Source organism: Dermochelys coriacea, chromosome 3 (assembly GCF_009764565.3).
Source record: "Dermochelys coriacea isolate rDerCor1 chromosome 3, rDerCor1.pri.v4, whole genome shotgun sequence".
NCBI lineage: Eukaryota > Metazoa > Chordata > Testudines > Dermochelyidae > Dermochelys > Dermochelys coriacea.
In genome coordinates, this window is record NC_050070.1 from 177,881,511 (window position 1) to 177,903,037 (window position 21,527).

General features: G+C 42.7%; 1 protein-coding gene across 1 annotated transcript in view; it reads left to right on the forward strand.

Moving 5' to 3' along the window:
- The first annotated feature begins 8,734 nt into the window (after positions 1-8,734).
- RHOQ (ras homolog family member Q) overlaps positions 8,735-21,527 on the forward strand; it is a 37,446-nt gene continuing 24,653 nt past the window's right edge. Inside the window, exons 1-2 of the mRNA XM_038394460.2 lie at positions 8,735-9,460; positions 10,025-10,083. Of these exons, the coding sequence (XP_038250388.1) occupies positions 9,319-9,460; positions 10,025-10,083 (201 nt within the window). The 5' untranslated portion in view covers positions 8,735-9,318. The remainder of the gene's footprint in view (positions 9,461-10,024; positions 10,084-21,527) is intronic.

Below are 21,527 nucleotides of genomic sequence, written 5' to 3' on the forward strand. Positions count from 1 at the left end.
TGTTTAGGATTTTTATTTTATTTTATTTTGTGAGGGGCAGGGTATCTTTATCAGAATTTGTTAATAACAATCAACACTGAATCACATCCAAGGGAAACAATCTGCATTGGTACGTACAAATAAAGCCGCTGTCTAAGATAAAGCTCACTCAGACCATACATCCACCCTTTATATTACAAATGGACTTTATGACTTGTAAAAGGTTGTTTTTTAATTAAACGGCTGGGTGACTCATTCCTCCAAGAGTCACCGCTGAGATGATACATGGCATGCAGGAGCAGCTGAGACAAGAAACAGCTGGGAACTGGGCCTCCTTTGGCAGACTAAGCACAGAGATGTAGGAAACAGGAGGCCTACAATCTTGGAGCCTAATCCTACAGATGCTGAGTGTCCTCAACTTCCAGCAAAGCCAGTGGCATTTGAGGGTGCTCATCATGATACAGGAGGTGCTTAGCACCTTGCAAGATCAGTCCCTTAATAAGATTAGCTGCATTCAAAAATGCATGTGAATGGAAAGGAGTGAAGAGTTCTCCAAGTAAATATTGTTCCATGAGTGTAACAAGAAATCCTCCTTTTCCTGTCTATTCTCACTTCTGGAGTCAAGACCCTAGTACATTCCCCCCCATATACCAAGATGGATAATAGCCAGGTTGGACTACAAACCTTTGTGCATTGGAGAGAGGTGTATTTTCCTCAGTTAGACTATAGCAATGAAATGGATGCTACTCCGAGTCAGACCTGTATATTGAGGGGACAATATACTGAAACCCAATGTCATTTCATAAAGTACCATACAGTTTTGCTCTCTCAGTAGAGAAACTCACACGAGGATGGGGTGAATACCAGTATCCCAGTTTATCCCCAGAATAAGGCTCTGTGGGCAGGAACTGACTTCATGCCGTGAAAAGGGACTGCTTGATGGCTCTGAATAACCCTGTGCAAAGAAGAATTTCGGGGACAAAGTAGTCTGGGGAAGGGAACATCAGATCCATGATGACATGAATTCTACAGATCCAATTCTATGTGGCTCTGCCTGTCAGATGGGAACAACAGCTGCAGAAAGCCTGATCTGCACTTGTGGGGTCTGCCTACAAGATGGAGAGACAAATTCCATCCCACACAGACCTTCTGAGTTCCCCACACGAAGACCAATTACTCCAGCTTTGTGTGAACAGGAGTGATTGTCCTCTGTAGCTCTTATTCATAGTAGCAGCTGTACTTATCTGCGGGGAGGAAATCTACTCCCACTACATCTCTCACTTGCACTGACCAAGTACCAATGGCATTTCTCATTGCTAAGGACTATTTACGGCATCTCTGATACAAAGAAATGCATCTTTTCACCGTCCTGCTACCTGTTCCCTTATATGACACACATTTACAGCTCTGTGCTCCAAGGGGCCAAGTGTCTCCTGCAAGCTGCTGACAGCCTTTAATGCCCCCAAAGACAAGAGAGGATGGACGGACTGATGGTTAGTCACTAGCCTCCTAGTCCAGAGACTGGTGTTCTATTCCAAGCACTGCCCCAGATATCCTCTGTGAGCTTGGGTAAGTCACTCAGGTGCTCTCTGTGCCTCTGGGCCCTCTCTATAAAAATGCAGACACCTCAGCATTTGTTGTGAGGATAATTATGTTAAAGATTGTGAGGTGCTCAGACACTATGGTAATAGAGGATATATAAGTACCTTGGATAGAGGATACTAAGTGCCTCAGAGTAGGTGGTTGACACTTTTCCTGACTGGGTCTCTTCTCTGTGCCTAGGTACTGGTGCTTATAAATACCATAGTGAGACAGACATTTTTCCAGTAAGATGTGCTGTGAACTGTAAGCAATTGCACCAACCAGTTGGCCTGAGGAGGAAAATTGCTATTGATGCTGGGATTTTCCAAGGGAGTTGGGCACTCAAATCCCACCAAATTTTAATGTGACTCAGGTGCCTAATCCCCTTTGGCTCCTTGGAAATTCCCAGCCTAATTGTTTAGGAAAATTTTAACTTATTATGGCCCCAATTCAGGAAAGCACTTAAACATGTGCTTAACTTCAAGCATGTGCTTAAGTCCCATTAAGTGCTTTCTTGAATCAAGGCCTATATCTCTGCTCCTTCTTTTTCTCATTCCCCTTCCCTTCCCCCACTTCCTTCACTTCAGTTTTTCTTTCTTTAACTTATATCTCTTCCTCCATCTTTCAGTGTCTGGCATTCTCTTTCATTCTCTTTTCCTCCATCTTCCTCATTTGCCTTCCCTTTCATGTTTCCATGTTGCATTTTCTCCCTTTCCTTGTTTCTCCTCTTCCATCTCTGTCTTTCATCTTCCCGTCCCCAACAAACTCTTCTCCTCCCTAACCATCTCTTCTTCCCTCATTCCCAATACCCTCCTCTTGTCTGCTAAGAATGAATGGGCGAAAGGAATGCAATAGATGCAAACTATTTGGAATTTACTGAGATGCTTGATTCAGCGTCAGGCTATCTCAACATTAATTCAAGTTGGGCTTGGTTATAAACCCTGTCACATGGATTAACAACAGGCCGTTGTATCATAGACAAAGGGTATTGCTAAATGATAATGTACAGAACTGAAGTGGAGAGTGTCCAGCAGAGTAGCATCAGAGTTCAGTATTAGGGCCTGTTTACTTTAATATTTTCATTAATGATCTAGAAGTGGGGATAAAGAGCATGCTAATGAACCTCACAGAAGATGCTCAGCTGGGAGGTGTTGTGAATGCCATTGAAGGCTGAAGATGAAAAGGATCCAGAGAAGTTTCATATATGGGCAGAAAATAACAAAATGAAATTTGATCTGCAGAAATGCATCGAAGGAAAAATAATCCAAAGTATAGTTATTCAAAGAGAGAGAGAGAGGAACTTGGAAAGCAGCAATGTTGAAAAGACTGTGGATGATAGAAGACAACATGAGTGGGGCATTTAGCAACTATACATACACGTGTTCCTATCACTTTTAGCCCTGTCCTCAGTTTCTCCATTTGTTTGTTGTGCCTGCTTGTTGCATTCTCTCTTAAATTAGATAGTCTTCTACTCTGTGTTTGAACAGCAACTAGTGAAATTGAGCTCTAATCCTGATTAGGGCATCTAGCCTGTACAGTAATACTATATAATAATATTCCTTAATAATGGAGCTTGCAGTACATTTTTGCTGCAGAAAAGTCCATATACTTTTGAGCTGCATACTCAGAAGCATCACATCACAGAACTGGAAGGTAATAAGCACTCTGCACTGTGGTGTCATCACACCTGGAGCAGTGCATTCAATTCTGGGCACATCACTACTAGAAGCATTTTGACAAATCCAAGGAATCCAGCAATTAAAATGATCAGGGGCTAAAGGGACTGGCTTATGAGAAATGTTAAAGGGGCTAACTGTGCCTCCTGTAGTTTGGCTAAGCCATGAATAAGGTGTGGACCTGAAATCCAGAGTAGGGTGGAGGATGGAAATTCCATTTCATTAAGGATTTAAACATTTGTCTTCATTCTGGTTAGGAACAAAACATGTAAATTTCCAAAATTCTCCACAAAAGAAAGTTCTGGGTGGTGGAAATCATTTTGGGTCGACTGAAATGTTTCATCTTTGCAAAATCAAGATGTTTCATTTTGATTTCTTGTTTTTAATTTTACATTATTTTATAAATGATTCATAATGAAATGTCATTTCAAAATGAAAAATTGAAACATTTCATTCCAGAAATGTCAAAACAGGGCATTTCAACATTGTCAGTACTTTTGCTCCCAGTTTTTCACCGAAATTAGAATTTGGCAAAATTGAAACCAAGCATTTTGACGTCAGTAGAACTGCATTCTCTAACGGAAAATGGTTCCATCGAAGATTTTCCAACCAGCTCTACAATTATTAAATCTCACAGGGTTGGATCCAAAGCCCACTAAAGTCCCACTGACTTTAGATCAGGAGCATCAATCAGCATCAAGGAGGGAAAGGAAATTATTTAGGGTGGTAAATAGGGTATGACTAGAAGCAATGGGATAGAATTAATAAAGAGAAAATGTAAGATAGATATCAGGAAGCCTTCCTCACAGTGAACCCTGCTGGTTGTGAAATAGTCACCCATGAGGCGTGAAAGCCCCATTGCTTAGAACCTTCAAAGTAGAGTGGAAAGAGAACTAGAAACAACACAGTCAAGACCAAGCATGCTTTGCCAGTGTAATGGCTTCCATAGATGACCTAATATGTTTCAACATCTCTGAACCTGATTTTAAGTATCACAGGTGTTTAAACAGAAACTGTTACCATGGTGTTTCCTGTTACTGAAGTATGCTATGAAATCATAATTGGCGCAGCAAACACACAATCCAAAGCATATAAACTGTGAGAAAACTAGTACCAAAGATCTTCTAAATAGTGGAAAACATATTTGGGATGGAGTAGATTTTAATATCCAGAAAAATCACTTCTGCAGCTATTTTATGGTTTGAACATCTCTGCACATTAGCAGTACATCAATATTTTCTTTATATTTAGCAATAAATTAAAATCATTTTCTGAATTACATAATCTTGGTCAGACTAGCAGGATGGTAATTGTCTGATTCATAATTTGTAATTTGTAAATACAAACAGTTTTTGCACCATTTATGACAATAGGAAATCCTTCTGATTGAATTCTAGACCTGTGTTTGGTCCAGAGTTTGTAATGACGGTACTGCCTTCTGGCATTTGCACTAGGCAAGGAGAACTTTGTTTCATAGAATCATAGAATATCAGGGTTGGAAGGGACCTCAGGAGGTCATCTAGTCCAACCCCCTCCTCAAAGCAGGACCAATCCCCAATTTTTGCCCCAGATCCCTAAATGGCCCCCTCAAGGATTGAACTCACAACCCTGGGTTTAGCAGGCCAATGCTCAAACCACTGAGTTTGAATGTGGGAGGTTCATTTGACTGTGAGGAAAACTATAATATGCTCTAAACATTCTACATGGACAATACTGCTTTTTTGGTTGGTTGATTGATTCATAAACGATGTAACTCCTTTTGCAAGGGTAAGCGTGCTTTAGAGAATAACAAACTATGGCCCGAATCCTACAAACGCATGCATGTGCTTAACTTTAAGCATGTTAGTAGTCCAAATGACTGTACTGGGAATTACTCCTTTGAATAAAATTAAGCACACACGTAAGCTTTTGAAGGATCAAGATTGATATACACATATAAGGCAGTACCTGAGCCTGCATTCCTCAAATATTCAAAACTCCCATTAGGATCACTTCATCCATTATTGAAAGGCAACCACCTTTGTGATGGGACACAGCTGCCATTATCTGTTGGTGCCAGAACCACTACACAAGATTTTAGGGACAGGAAGAAGAGGAAGAATGTGTTATCCACCAAAAGGAGCAAGGCAATTTAGACAGATGGAAAATCATTATCTACACTGGGATGTGCTTAGGACACTGGGAGGGGAGATCAATAATAATAATGTATACATTATATTTAGAGATATGCAAGCATGATATTTTAGGTGAGTGAAAGATTGAATTGATTTTAGTATATTTTCAAAACTCTTTGGGGTTAGCCACATTGGCATAGCAGAAAATAGTATTTTAAATTATTGTATATAAAATATGTGTAAACATAATATGCACACATCTGCACAAAATGGCGGATTGTGCTACTAACGTGAGAGTAACAAGAAAATTGTATGTAACTGAAAATGAAACACCCTTACAATTAAGTAGCCTAACATTTGAATTAATTTTATTTTTTTTCTTATATCTCTTTGCATAATCTATGTAAATAAATAAATAAGGCAATGTTTTTATCCCTAAAAGGAAAAGCAATGCTACCGCATAGCACTCATTTGCAACCTTACAATATCAACCCATTGCAGATGCTAGCATGGGGCCAAAAATCTGTTAAAACGTAATTTCCATGAAAAACTGAAAACAATTTTCCTGAATTTTTTTTGAAAATCTGTTTTCTATTTCTCTACCAGTTCCAGTGCACATACAATGGATGGAACATAAAGTTTACAAATTATGAAGAAAATGTCTTACCTTACACTTTGGCAAGAGGCATGGGGTTTGGAATTTCAATATACAGAGGGCACAGTATCTCCATTGATCTTCTCCAACCCATTTGGTACACATGAGTGATTTACCCAGAGTCTAGCAGAGATTGGGGCATGGATGAGAGCAAGCAGGCTGATAAGCAACTCGAATGAGGCTGAAGCAATGATTATAGAGTAGGAGAAGCAACTGTCAGAAATGGTGACAATTATACAAAGCACCCTAGGCTGATGGCATATAGATAGGCTATTTGTTATTCATGTTCACAACCTGGGCTCCTCCTGGATATTTAGCTAATAGCTGTTGCTAAGTGCACCTTTTTTTTAATGGCAAGCTCGATAAAAGAGTTATGGGCTTTTCTCTTGGATTTGAACCCTAGCATGAACACCCAGGTCACTGTCACACCTAATCTAATCTATCTAGGAACTATCACTATGAAGTTCTTGGTGCTTCTCAAAAGTTAAAAGTTACAAGGTCAGTTACTACAATGTACCACACATGGAGTGACTCCAAAAATTCATTCGGAAACTTTGGCTAGCATGTAATGAGGCTGCCCATCTATTACACAACACTTCTCTGAGGCAGCAGATTGCACCTATGCTTTGAGATCTGCAGTGGTTACCAAATGGATTCTGGGTAAAGTTTAAGGGGTTGGCTTTGACTTTCAAAGGCCTAAACAATATGGGTTCAAGTTACCTGAGGAACTATCTCTTTCCCTACATGAGTGACACCATGGCAGGTTCTGTCAGCTCAGACACTCAAGATGACAGTCCCAGGTTGAAACAGGGTGGGAATGATAACAGACTGCTCCAGAATATGCTTCCATTCTTCTGGGTCTGCCAAAGCCTGGATTTAATTCCTTTAGGATGTGCTGTGCTTTCCTATCCTCGCCTCTTTTAGCGGTGGGGGATGGGGCTAACATAAGGATGGGGTCGAAAGCAGGTAGTTTTAAATGATGAGGCAGGCTATTTGTGCTTTGTGATGCAATAAGTTGTATGTTTTGATCATGATTGTGTTGTGCTCAGGGATTTGGGAATAAGTCTTAAAATAAATAAATAAACTAAAAAGTAGGCTTAGAAGGATTATATTTTTTATCAGTAAATGTCAGTAAATGTTGATTTCACTGTACACACACAAACCAGTGAAAAAATATTTCCTTTGATAATAATTGAATTTTACACATAGGCAAAGTAAGAAAAATGCTACTTGAGTACTTCTTAGAGTTCAATGTAAGGATATTTACTCTGTCTACTTTAACATGTGATGCTAACAAGTTGTGTTTTAATGGTTATAAAGCTTTAACTTTTTGAATCTCAACATCTGCTGTGATTAAATAATGATTATCTAACCCCCACATAATTTTCTTCAACTATGAAAATTTAAACTGATAGAAGAAAAAATTAAACCCTATAATTTTGCACAACTGTGAAAATATAAATTGATAAAAATTGAAAAAATGCTTAAAATAAACATCAATATCCATTGAAATTATTAAAAAATAAAAATTGATTCTGCCAAGCCTAAATAAAAGATAAGTGAGTTTCACTATCACTGAATTCACTATCAGTGCGATCTCCTGCATTTCAGGAATCTGCAGTCTAATAAATTGAGTAGGGGGTGAACACTGAGCACCAATGGGAGTTTTGTCATTGACCTTAATGGGGCCAGGGTTTCATCCCTAATCTCTTATACAATATATTTTATTATTAGTTCTTGCCAAGCTAATGTGAGGGTGTTGACCAACAAAAGTACTACCTGGGAACTCAATAAATCCCAGGGCCCTGTTAAGTATTAAGTACTTGGCGGCTCAGCACTGCATCCAGACTTCTCAATGACGGTTTAAAACTTGAGACAAAGTTAGCAGCACCCTGTAATTTGAATGGCATTGCTTGTTGTTTGAAGACCCAACATTCATGGTTGTTTGGATATATGGACTATTGTGGCTTAATTTAATAGCTATGGAAGGCCTGGTTTCTTCAGCACTGGATAGATATTAGAGATGGGTTTGTACAGAGGCAAATCTGTATTTAGGACTGAATTTCATGACTCGGACATATACACACGTCCCCTACATATGCACATGAGGCAGTCATGAAATTCAGACCCAAGAACAGATTTGCTTCTGTAGGAGGATATCTCTAACATATATCCAGTACTGAAAAAAACAGTCCTTTTCTGACTGATTCTTTTCATACTGGTCTTCACAGGTCAGCCCCAATTCAACCCGACACCCTTTAGTTTTTACAAGTTTTCTTCTTATCGACAGGGGAAAAGTTCTCATTTTGTGAAGGGAAGGGGGGAAAGATCCCTTCACAATAGGAAAATTAATTGATGTTAATTTCTAACCCGGCCAAATCGCACTCACTGGGAAGGAGGCTCTCTCAATTAGAAAGCAATTTTTTAAAACCTACCCCTTTCGGATAGAGGATGTTGCTGTGTGTGTGTAGCGGGAAAGAGGGAAAAAGGAGACGTTACAATCTCATGCTTTATAGAGATGAAATTTTAATATGCATAGATATGTCTTTGTTCCATATAGGTGCGCGTATGTGCATGTACATCATCATCTCTATCCATCTAGCCAATCCATCTCGTTTAAAACTCCCTCTTTCAGCTCATCTACAAGACGATCAGCTCCCAAATCAGCGGGCGTGTGCCGATGGTTTTATTGGAGGAAGAGATTCCCCTTTTTCTTTTCCTTTCCAGAAGGAAGCCCGGGGCGCGCTGGCAAAGCCTTGGACGTTTCTCAGAGCTGCTGGCTCTTTGGAGAGGAGCCCTCAGTTGCTCTTTAGCCGTTTGGCTTCGCTCCTCCTTTCCCCCTCCGAATCAAGCTAGTCTGAGCTTGCAGGGTTTCCGAAGTGGTGGCTGAAGCCGGGACAGGTTGGGGGAGGGGGCGGGAAGGAAAGTGACAGAACACTTGCTGTGGGGAGCCCTGCCCCGGCCCCTCTCCCCGGGGTGTTTGTCGCTGCAGCCTGGGTGCAAGGGGGGCTAGCGTGCGCCTGGGGGAGAGGAGGAAAGTGCCGTGCTTTGCACTGGTTTCCCTGCTCAAAGTTCCTGTTTTCTCAGCGCCGCGAGTCTTACGATCCATTGTGTCGCCGAGCTCAGCTGGCCGGGGCGAGAGGAAGGAAAATCCCGCCGAGCCAAATTGGGCACTGCCTGCCGGCGGGGGGGAGATGCCATCGCCGGCGAGCGGCGGCGCCTGCTAAGCGACCCGCAGCCGGGGGCGGCGGAGATGCGGGGTCGCCCTTCGGAGCGCGGCTGAAGCCTCGACAATGACGACTGGCCTCGAAGCATGGCCAGTGGGAGCGGGACGGTCCTGCTGAAATGCGTGGTGGTGGGCGACGGGGCCGTGGGCAAAACGTGCCTGCTGATGAGCTATGCCAACGACGCGTTTCCAGAGGAGTACGTGCCCACCGTGTTTGACCACTACGCGGGTAAGGGGCGCCCGCGATCGGCAGTAAAAGGCGAGGGCTCGGAAGTGCTGAGTAAGAGGCTCCTCCTCTGCCACGGCAGAACTTGAGCGGAACTTTTGCCATTTCCCAGCCCTCAGCCTCCTGCCTGGACCTTCTTCCCTCAGGGCTGCTTTGAACCCTTCTGCGCCGGGCCTGCCTGCCCCCTGCCATCTCCCCTTGGAAAGGGCCCGCCAGATGAAAGTACCTACAGAGGATCCTGGCCCAGGGCGCTTTAAGTGCTGGGGGGCGGCGGCCTATGTAAACCTCTGAACCAGACCAAAATATTAAAAAGGGCCTGGAAAGGGGTTAAACTGGGCTGCCACTAGCTCTGGGTGCTTGACATGAAACGACCTGCGTGTTAAACCCACTCTTTCTGCATCCCGCAGTGCATCGCAGATGTGTTCTTCTCCTCGCTTTTTTAGACCTGTGTTGTTGGGGTTTTTTTTAATGCTGCGTCGGCTCGTATAACTGAAAACACTCTGCCTTTGTCTTGTATGCCCCTTAGCTACATTATCAGCCGCACCTTTATTTTTCCCTCTTTTACAGTCACTGTTACAGTTGGGGGGAAGCAGTATCTGCTGGGGCTGTACGATACTGCAGGACAGGTGAGTACTTTCAGATCCAGCCAAAACCTTAATCCAGCACCTGGAGGTTTTTTATTATCCCAGTCTGAAGTGTTTTCCAAAGCTTAGTTATTTTCGTCGTTATATACACACTGATTAATTCAGGGGTGTTCATTTATGTTGGACTGTCTCGCTACACCGATTTGTAATAATCACCTGCTTCCATCAAGTTCCATGTGTTGCCATGTTTTTAAAACCAATGATAAAAACAGGATGTTGGGTTTAAAAAAAATAATTAATCAAACTCTTATTCCAGTCAGCTGTGGTAGTCTTTTTATTTTTAGTTTTAAATGGCCAGGTCCTCTTGAGTTCTCTGTCTAGTCCCTTATTGGTGACTGAAGTATGTGACTGTAGAGTTCTGAATGGTGGCATCTAATATTATGGGAAGGGATTTTGTCTGGTTAGGTTTGTTACAGCACTGCAACACATCACTTGCAATGATGATTCCAGGAATTCGAGTCTAAACAACTGTAATGACTTCTGTAGCTTGTCTAGATTTGAAACCCTCTTTTGATTAGTATTCTCAATGGCTTTATGCAGTGTGAGATCTGTTTCTCTTCTGTTTCAAGCACACCACATTTGACAGAATCCCAGATTAGTGCAGTCTCGCTTAATTAGGAAAATTTAAATAACTCAAAGTTTTGCAATTTATAAAAAAGAGCACTTAAAATGAGGCAGCATCACTCTCCGCCACCTCCATTTGTAATAATTTATTTGGTGCCCAAACAAAACAAACTGAATAATTATGTGCTAGCAAGCCTCCAAATACAAATCCTATCGTGAAAGATGCTTTGTCCACCTGTAGTTTTTAAAACCGCTTATGGCAAATAAAACCTCTTGAAGTGCAAGGGATCCCTAGTATTATTGTATTGATATTTGTGGCTTCTGTTGTTAAGATGTCAAGAAAAGATTTCAATAACTATTAAGTTTACATTAAAAACACCTATTTTCTGCAAATCTGCAGGCGAAGAAACTGTCACAAGTTAAATTACATGGAGCTGCGTGGGGTGCCTTATCTAAACAAAATAATTCATGAAGGTTGACATTACAACGTCTTCAGCCTCTCACAAGGAGGCATTCTGTATACTGCAGGATTGAGGCCAAATTTCTTTTTTAAATGGTCCAAAATTCCTGACCGCAAGGAACATAACTGTGTTTTTCATTTCAAATATATGTAAGTTTTTTTTCATTAAGATAATCTAGTCTGATCTTCATAATACGGACCATAGACTTCCACGCTTTGATTTCTATATGTAACCCAACAACTAGTGTTTGAACTAGAGTATATGTTTCAGACAGACATTCATCTTAAGCAAAGTAAACAACATTCACCCAATTATATATAATATGCTTTCATTGGGCATGAAATGAATGGCAAAACTACTAGCAGAGGCAGCAGAAATCAGTATTTGAACTGGCCTCATTTTCAGCTAGGCAAAGTCATATCTATACCTGAAGGGTGTTTGTTTTTGTCTTGTTTTTAAACCAGAAAGTCATGTTTCATGACTAGGGCCCTACCAAATTCATGGGCATGAAAAACACCTCACGGACCATGAAATCTGATCTTTTGTGTGCCTTTAACCAATACTAAACAGATTTCACAGAGGAGACCAGTGTTTCTCAAACTGAGGGTCCTGACCCAAAAGGGAGTTGCAGGGCGGTTGCAAGGTTATTTCTTTTGCGGAGGGGCTTGATGGTATTGCCACCCTTACTTCTGCCCTGCCTTCAGAGCTGGGCAGCCGGAGAGCAGCAGCTGTTGGCCGTGTGCCCAGCTCTGAAGGCAGCGCTCCGCCAGCAGCCGTGCAGAAATAAAGGTGGCAATATCATAATATACCACCCTTACTTCTGTGCTGCTGCCTTCAGAGCTGGGTGGTTGAACAGTGGCAGCTGCTGATTGAGGGCCCAGCTCTGCAGGCAGCAGCAAGGGTGGCAATACCATACCATGCCAGGATTACTTCTGCGCTGCTGCTGGCGGCAGCTCTGCTTTCAGAGCTGGGCTCCCAGCCAGCAGTCACCGCTCTCTGGCTGCCCAGCTCTGAAGGTAGCGCCATTGCCAGCAGCAGCACAGAAGTAAGGGTAGCAGTACTGCAACCCAACTTACAATTACTTTGCAGCCCCTGCCCCAACTTCTTTTTGGGTCAGGGCCCCTACAATTACACTGAAATTTCGCAAAAAGAAAAGGAGTACTTGTGGCACCTCAGAGACTAACAAATTTATTTGAGCATAAGCTTTCGTGAGCTACAGCTCACTTCATCGGATGCATTCAGTGGAAAATACAGTGGGGAGATTTATATACACACACACAGAGAAAACCCATTGTTTCATGTTATCATACACACTGTTAGGAGAGTGATCACTTAAGATGAGATATTACCAGCAGGTGGGGGGGGGGAGAGGAAGAAAACCTTTTTTGGTGATAATCAAGGTGGGCCATTTCCAGCAGTTGACAAGAATGTCTGAGGAACAATGGGGTGTGGGGGAAATAAAATGGGGAAATAGTTTTACTTTGTGTAACGACCCATCCACTCCCAGTTTCTATTCAAGCCTAAATTAATTGTATCCAGTTTGCAAATGAATTCCAATTCAGCAGTCTCTCATTGGAGTCTGTTTTTGAAGTTTTTTTTGTTGAAGAATAGCTACTCTCAGGTCTGTAATCAAGTGACTGGAGAGATTGAGGTGTTTCCGACTGGTTTTTGAATGTTATAATTCTTGACGTCTGATTTGTGTCCATTTATTCTTTTACGTAGAGACTGTCCAGTTTGACCAATGTACATGGCAGAGAGGCATTGCTGGCACATGATGGCATATATCACATTGGTTGATGCACAGGTGAACGAGCCTGTGATAGCGTGGCTGATGTGATTAGGCCCTATGATGGTGTCCCCTGAATAGATATGTGGACAGAATTGGCAATGGCCTTTGTTGCAAGGATAGGACCCTGGGTTAGTGGTTCTGTTGTGTGGTGTGTGGTTGCTGGTGAGTATTTGCTTCAGGTTGGGGGGCTGTCTGTAAGCAAGGATTGGCCTGTCTCCCAAGATCTGTGAGAGTGATGGGTCGTCCTTCAGGATAGGTTGTAGATCCTTGATGATGCGTTGGAGAGGTTTGAGTTGGGGGCTGAAGGTGATGGCTAGTGGCGTTCTGTTCTTTTCTTTGTTGGGCCTGTCCTGTAGTAGGTGACTTCTGGGTACTCTTCCGGCTCTGTCAATCTGTTTCTTTACTTCAGAAGGTGGGTATTGTAGTTGTAAGAATGCTTGATAGAGATCTTGTAGGTGTTTGTCTCTGTCTGAGGGGTTGGAGAAAATGCGATTGTATCATAGAGCTTGGCTGTAGACAGTGGATCGTGTGGTGTGATCTGGGTGAAAGCTGGAGGCATGTAGGTAGGAATAGCGGTCAGTAGGTTTCCGATATAGGGTGGTGTTTATGTGACCATCGCTTATTAGCACCGTAGTGTCCCGGAAGTGGATCTCTTGTGTGGACTGGTCCAGGCTGAGGTTGATGGTGGGATGGAAATTGTTGAAATCATGGTGGAATTCCTCAAGGGCTTCTTTTCCATGGGTCCAGATGATGAAGATGTCATCAATGTAGCGCAAGTAGAGTAGGGGCATTAGGGGACGAGAGCTGAGGAAGCGTTGTTCTAAGTCAGCCATAAAAATGTTGGCATACTGTGGGGGCCATGCGGGTACCCATCACAGTGCCGCTGATTTGAACGTATACATTGTCCCCAAATGTGAAATAGTTATGGGAGAGGACAAAGTCACAAAGTTGAGCCACTAGATTAGCCGTGACATTATCGGGGATACTGTTCCTGATGGCTTTTAGTCCATCTTTGTGTGGAATGTTGTCCCCCCAACCATTCCTCAGACGTTCTTGTCAACTGCTGGAAATGGCCCACCTTGACTATTGCCACAAAAGGTTTTCTTCCTCCCCCCTTTCCCCGCCCCCACCTGCTGGTAATAGCTCATCTTAAGTGATCACTCTCCTTACAGCGTGTATGATAAAACCCATTGTTTCATGTTCTCTGTTTGTGTATATAAATCTCCCCACTGTATTTTCCACTGAATGCATCCGATGAAGTGAGCTGTAGCTCATGAAAGCTTATGCTCAAATAAATTTGTTAGTCTCTAAGGTGCCACAAGTACTCATTTTCTTTTTGCGAATACAGACTAACACGGCTGCTACTCTGAAAACTGTGAAGTTTGAGGTTTTGAAATTTATGATTTTAAAAATCCTATAACTGTGAAATTGACCAAAATGGACCATGAATTTGGTAGGGCCCTATTCATGACTATGATGTCACTGATGTAAATACAGGTGAGTAGTGCACACATAAGAGTCATTTAGTATTTCCTCTATCATAGTCCTATTATCCAACATTCAACTGTTCTGTAAATGTTTTGTTGTCAGACTGGAATTAAGCCTGTCCTATAATGCCAAAACTCTACTATATGGAACATTTAAAAAATGCATTCAAGGAAATAGGACATTTGACTTAATAAAACATTTATTAACATTCTAAAACCTCTTTAAAGTACAGTACAGAAAACATAGGACCACTGGTTTTAAACAGAGCTTAGTGTTAAGTGGCATCTGAAATCACCCAGTCTCAGCTTGTTACTATTGTGGGGCGTTAACAGTGTACATACAGCTTTGTCTCAGTGTTGCAGTATTCTGTATGTTTATGTATTGCAAGCAGACCAATATAGAAGCTGGGCACCCTATGCCCTCCTGTGTAACTAGTGGGATGCACCAGTTAATACATAGCAGTCAGATAAATTGAATTACTCCTGATTTATCTCAGGCAAAGCTGGTTAGTATTAGGTGTCCAGACTTGGAGTACTAAGTCAAAGAAACTCTGTTAAGATTTTTAGTCCTCAAAATTTAAACTTTAAAACTGTTATAATCTGATGGACCAGATCCTGTGGCCTTTACTCAAGCAGGGTGACTCACTTGACTTAGGGTCAGTGAATCTAGCCCTAGCTTTTTAAGTGTACCAGCCCATTTAAAAAAAGTAGTGTCTGCAGTATCTTTGTAAGGTGTCTAACAATGGGGGGAAAAGAGGAAATTGTGTTTGGCTCCCCTCCCTTACCAGATCCACATGCAGATCTCCCGCCCGCGCCCCCATCTCCGCTTTGTGATGAGGGATCAGCTGCCTTTATATCACTGTCCCCCGTGCCCTTGTTCCTCCACCTCCTTGAAATGTGCCCACCAGGTCCAGGATCAGCACAAGGGAGAGGAAGATGGCAAAGTGGGCTGGGGACAGGGATGTGTCCTCCCACTGCTCCGCTGGAGATTCTGAGGAAATGGTCATAAAGCCTGGGGGGGGGGGTGAGATCCTTTCTGCAGGGTTCCCGGTGTGGTTGGGAGTCCCCTTTAAAGGGTTGGAGAGGGATCCCTAGGGGCAGTTATAACTAGGGGGAGTACTTGATAGCTAGGCACAAGTGGAGCTGTGCTAGGAGGTGCTGGTGGCCAGGCCGACAGGATTACCATGGATCTCTGCATAGGTAGTAGACCCAGCCTCCTATGGCTTCCCCAAGAGCATTTGGATGGGTTTATGTGACTTTTTCTAGGGTGGAGTGGTAGGAAGAGCAGAAAACCCTTCCCCCATCAGAAAAAATCAGAGAGGAACTCCATGAGGGGAACCTTGCAGACGCTTGTCTTCCTCTATGCTCGCCTCCCACTCAACCCAGCCTGGTGTGTTTAGACCGTCTGCTGGCTCATCAGAAGCAGTTATCTGGCAAGCCCTTCTTCCCAGAGTTATGATGTCATCTGGGATTATGCTGGTGCATGAAGATACAGATGCTTTGCTACAATGAGTTGCTGTATCAAGTGGAGGTGTTTAAGCCAAAATAGCCATTTTTATTTCAATTCCTTGAAAACAGTAGTGGTGTTGTGACGAGGTCAGTGTTTGCCAAATGGAACAAGAGAAATGGGGGAGGGCAGCAGTTCTCAACCAGGGGCACAGGGCCCCTTGGGGGGTTGTGAGCAGGTTTCAGTGGGTCCACCAAAATAAAGCAGAGATCAGGGCCAGCATTAGACTCACTGGGACCCAGGGCAGAAGGCCAAAGCCTGAGCCCCTCCTCCCTGGGCTGAAGCCAAAGCAGGGTTGCCAACTGTCTAATCACACAAACCCAAACACCCCTGCCTCTCCCCTTCCCCAAGGCCCCACTCTGCCCACTCCATCCCCCCTCCCTCTGTCACTCACTCTCTCCCACCCTCACCCTCACTCACTTTCACCAGGAAGGGTAGGGGGTTGGGGTGCAGGAGGGGATGTGGGGCTTAGGGATTTGGGGTGTGGAAGGGGACTCCGGGCTGAGCCTGGGGCAGGGGGTTGGGGTGTAGGAGGGGATGACGGCTGCAGGCTCTGGGAGGGAGTTTGGGTGCCGGAGGGGGCTCTGGGCTGAGGTGTAAGCTCCAGCTGAGAGGCACTTACTTTGGGTGGCTCTCTGTCGGCGGCACAGCGGGGCTAAGGCAGGCTTCCTGCCTGCCCTGACCCTACATTGCTCCCAGAAGTGGCTGGCATGTTCCGGTTGGGGCAGGGGGCTCCATGCGCTATTCATGCCCACAAACGCTGCCCCCGCAGCTCTCCTTGGCCGCAGTTCCCAGAAGCCTGAGCAACTTAGCTTTGCAGGGCCCCTTGTGATGTGTCCCTGGGCATTTGCTCCGTTTGCTACCCCTTAACACCAGCCCTGGCTTTTAATCTACTGAAAAATAGTTGTTGTGGCATGGGTGGGCTGTGGAATTTTTATAGCATGTTGGGGGGGGGGGGCTCGGAAGGAAAAGTTAAGAACCTCTGGGGCAGGGGGACAGAAATGTTCCTTTAAAGCTTCTAAAACCATATTCTTAAAATAGAAAATAAAAATATTTAAAGCATTATAGAGCTTGCTTCTGGATGTCTCCTCTATGTCAGTGTGATAGCAGGCGGCTTCCTAAATAAGTCTGCTGTAGACTGCTAATTTAACAATATACTAATTGTACCCTCAGCGGCTGTACGTAAGAATAGCTGCATTGAAGCTTTCCTGATTTACACCAGCAGAGGATCTATCCTTACATTCTTAGTGGTGCAGGTGATTTCCTCCCTGTCCCACTGAAAATTGGTTTGCTATAAAATACTGTGTTATCCCCATAGCACGTATCTTCTTAGAGCTTTGTCACGTATGTGGCCTTCCCTTTACCATAGTAGTTATCCATACAACACCCCTCTAAGATGAGGACTTAGTATTTACCTATTATACAGATGAGAAATTGGGGCATGGAGAGACTAGGTAACTTGCCCAAAGAAGTCTGTGGCAGATCAAGGAATTATACTGGGGTCTCTTGCTAGTGCCCTAGCCACTGGGCCCTCTTCCCTTTCCTGATGTACTCAAGCTCTCTTGTCAGCCCAGGTGTCTCTTTACTTATTCCCACACTTATCCACCTGTGAGATGCTTTTGTTCAGTGGAAGGTTCTGTATGCTTTGTACTAGGTGTGCTGTGAAGAAGCCAGTTGGAAACTAATAGTAGGGTTCTTAATCAACACAAACTACTACAGATCACTTACTCCCTCAGACCTAGTTTGAAAGACTAATTCTGATATCTTCATAACAAGATTAGAGGATAAAAGTTCTGTTGATCTGAGGTTGTGAATATACAGAACAAAAAGACTAGTCAGGATCTTGCACACAATCTTCTTTCTATACACAGACAGACATTGCTCTGCGGGTGCATGCCTGCACCCACCCACCCACCAGGCTTTCCTCTGACTGAAAACATTTAGGGCTTATTCAGCAGCAAATAGCCAGTACAGCAGCTGGACAGCAGAAGCTCTAGTAGCCTGTTTAGTTCTGCAGCTGTTCTAGCTCCTAGGCCAGGAGGAGGGTGATAACTGCCTCTCCAGTGGCCATGCCATGTAGATAAGGCATTCCACAGCCAGTTCCTCTCAGAGGGGCAGTCTGTTGCTCCACCCAGCCCTGTTGCTGTGTATAGGAATTCAATGAAGCTGGGGAGGAGAATTTTTGACCATCTGAGTTTCATATCAGGCCCTCAGGATTTGTAGCTAATGTCACCCATTTTTAAGTTGTCTAGATTTCTTCCCTCATCTATATTTTCCCTCACTTTCTAGCAACCTCTCCCTTTGAGAGGATATGCCAGTGTATAATGGACAAGTAACAGTGTGCTGCAGTGGAGCTCATTAGGGGACTACTGTTTTTCAGGGTGGCTGGATTTCACCTAGAGGTTAATGTTACTGCCTCCATGTTTCCTTGCTGAGATTCAGCCTGCTTCGAGAACACAGGCTGTCCCTCCCTTTTGAGTAAGGAGCATGTTGTGAGTCCAAGGCTGTAAAGCTCTGAGCTCCTCTTCAGCTCCCACTGAAACCGACAGAAGTTGAAGGTACTGATCCCTTTGTTTACCCAGTTCAGATAATGATGGGGATTTGTATTCTGATAGCACCCAGCAGCCTCAGTCATCTGGGTGCTATTGGACTAGTTAATAGACATGGCCTCTCTTGCAAACACTTAGGTGCATACTTAAATCTGGGTATTCTCCCTGAAGTCAAAGGCACTTGTCTTAATGTAGGCCCTGGTATTGGAAATCCTTTTCTTTCTTGAAGTAAATATGACTAAGGTGCTAAAAGTTAAGCACATGTGTAAGTGTTTGCAAGACTTGGACCTAAATTAAGACAAGGCACAAAAACAAGTAACTAAGAAGCTAGGGGCATGCATGAGGGAGATGAGGGTGATGGAAAGGCATGGTTACATTGACAAGCTGTGTACACAATTTGCAGAATGAGACTATTTTTTGTTGCTATAAATAAACTGAGAGATAGTAGTGATATCTGTAATCCCTGCTGGCCACCTCTCTAGCCATTATCAGATGATCCAGTTCAGCTGTCTTTTTTCTTTTTTCACCATCTTACTGACTTGATAATACAACACATCTTTTCTGGCTAGTTACAGGTACGTTGTGTTGAAATATGGCTTTCTTCCCTTATAGCCCATTTACTCTTAGTTGGTCCTGAAATGCAGTCTTGGGCCAAATGCAGCCCTGGAGCATGCAAGTGCAAATCCATCAAACACAGAGTCCATAACTGTTAACAGCTTGCATCTCAGTTTTAAAATAACTTGGAAAAAAAAAGGCTATTTTAGTAGATAAATAAATTATAGCAATTATCACTTCTCCCTTTCTAGTTAGGCCAGCTGCAGCTGTGAAGCTATGTGCCCACTGTTAGGTGCACACTGCCCCATGTATATTTCAGCGCCTCAGTCTGTGTATAGCACAGGACATGCTCCCTCGAGCGGTTGGTGTGTGCATGGGGATGACGTCCCTAGCCAGAACACATGGAGCTCTCCAGCAGCAACTAGCCTGTGGAAATGGGTATGTGCAGATGACATTAAAATGAAAATGTGCCAGATACGCTGTGTACAATTTAAGCCTTACAGTATCTACAGGGCAACAGACTAATGTCAAACACAATTTTGTTAGTTCTTTTGCTGGATCAGGCTGAGAATTATAGGGAAGAGTTGTTAATGAAAACCTGATATCCTCAGTACTAGTAAAGGGAACACTAAAAACTACAGGTTGCTTTTAAAAATGCTTTTTGAAGAATAACTCTTGTGTAGCACTTTCCATCTAATCATCTCAAAATGATTCATAAACATAAATTAAACAAGTTTCTCAGCACCCTTGTGAGATAGAGAAGTATCACTATCCCCAGTATATAGATGGGGAAAACTGAGGATCAGAGATACCAAGGTCTGCATTTTCAAAAGTGCCTATTAAACTTGGGAGGTAAATTTGAGACACCTAAAGCATTTTTTCCCCCAGTTTGTGCTAAGAGGTAAAAGTTCCTTTTGAAAATCAGGCCCTGGGTACCTTAAATTGGGTACCAAAATGTAATGGATGCTTTTGAAACTACAGACCTAAGTGATTTAACCAAAGTCAGTGACAGAGCTTAGTAAAGATCTCAGAGCCAATTAACCCAGTGTGAGAGGCCCTTTTGTAAAATCTCTATAACTAAAGAATACAAATGAAATGTTTGAAACCCATTTCAGGAATCTCTGCTGAGACCCTACTACTAAATGGACTATTTCACACTGACTATACAGTCAAGTAAAAATTCCACTTTTTAGATTAATAGTAACAAGGTGTCCTTGAATTTGAAACCAAGATCCATATGAACTCCATTCTTTATTATGACAGTTAGGTTTTAGTGATACCTATCTAATACTCTGTGCACCTCCCATAAATTAAAAAGACAATATTGAACCCAAACAGTAATTGCTGATCTGCCAGTACAACATTTCCACCTGTTTGGTTTTTTGTTTTTCTGCATTGATTTTAACTGGTCACATCTGCACTCATTCGATAAAGGGTAATATCCAATCTCATCCTTCCTACCTTTTTCAGATAAGGTGGTTTAATTAAGTCCAGCCATTCTGATAGAGATTATACCAAACTTTGAGAATTTCAGGGAGGTTTGTAATTGACTCTCCTGATCTGAATCTCTCCTTACTTTGATTCTAAAATAAGAAGGGACCCATTTTCTGGAGCCAACTTTGAACCCCAGCCTTAGCCTAATCTAGACCTGAATACATAGCTTTCAGTTTATATCTACTTTCCATAGTTAAATACCTACTTTCCATAGTTAAATACCTTAGATCATATTACTTGTCTTATTAGTATCTATATTAGGAGCTAACCCAAAACTATTTGAAGTCAACAGTCTTTCCATTGATTTCAATGGGCTTTCCGTCAGGTCCTAGATCAAGAGCACATTGACAAAATGGCAATCAATTTAATTTGACAAAATATTATTAATTGCCAGTCCTAAACGTTCAAAAATCATGAGTCAGTTCCACTCCTCCCCCAATCCATGACACTTGGGGGGGGGGAGGGAAATCCACTCTGAAGTTCTTTTCATTTGTCTTCTGATTTGAGTCTTTCGGGTTAATGTTTTCAAGTTTTTCTCCACACCCATAAGGGCTAGAAACTCACCTTTGCCTTTAAATTAAAACTCTGATTCTTATGTAATCACAGGCCCAGCAGCTGGGGCTTTAAGAAAAACACTAGGTTTCATGAGACTCGCAATAAAATCACAAGAGTTAGCAACACTTACAAATATTACCATTCCTAGAATACATACTTTTGAACAGAGCCTCAAAACTTATTTTTTCTAATTAAAAAAACAAACTCACCATCACTCCTTCTTTTTATAATCTTATTGAGAAACTGGAAAGAATGGGAGAGCAGTAAAAAGAAAAGTCCATTTCATATTAGTTTGGAATAGAATAATCTGTTTATGAAAAATGCTTTTAAATACCAAAGTAACACTTATAAAAGAGTTATGGAAAGATTGTCATTTGACTCATGTAGCTATTACAGTAATAATTCTTCTTTAATGTTCTATACTGCATCATTCTGTGGCAGTAAATGCAGTAATTCTTCTTGCAA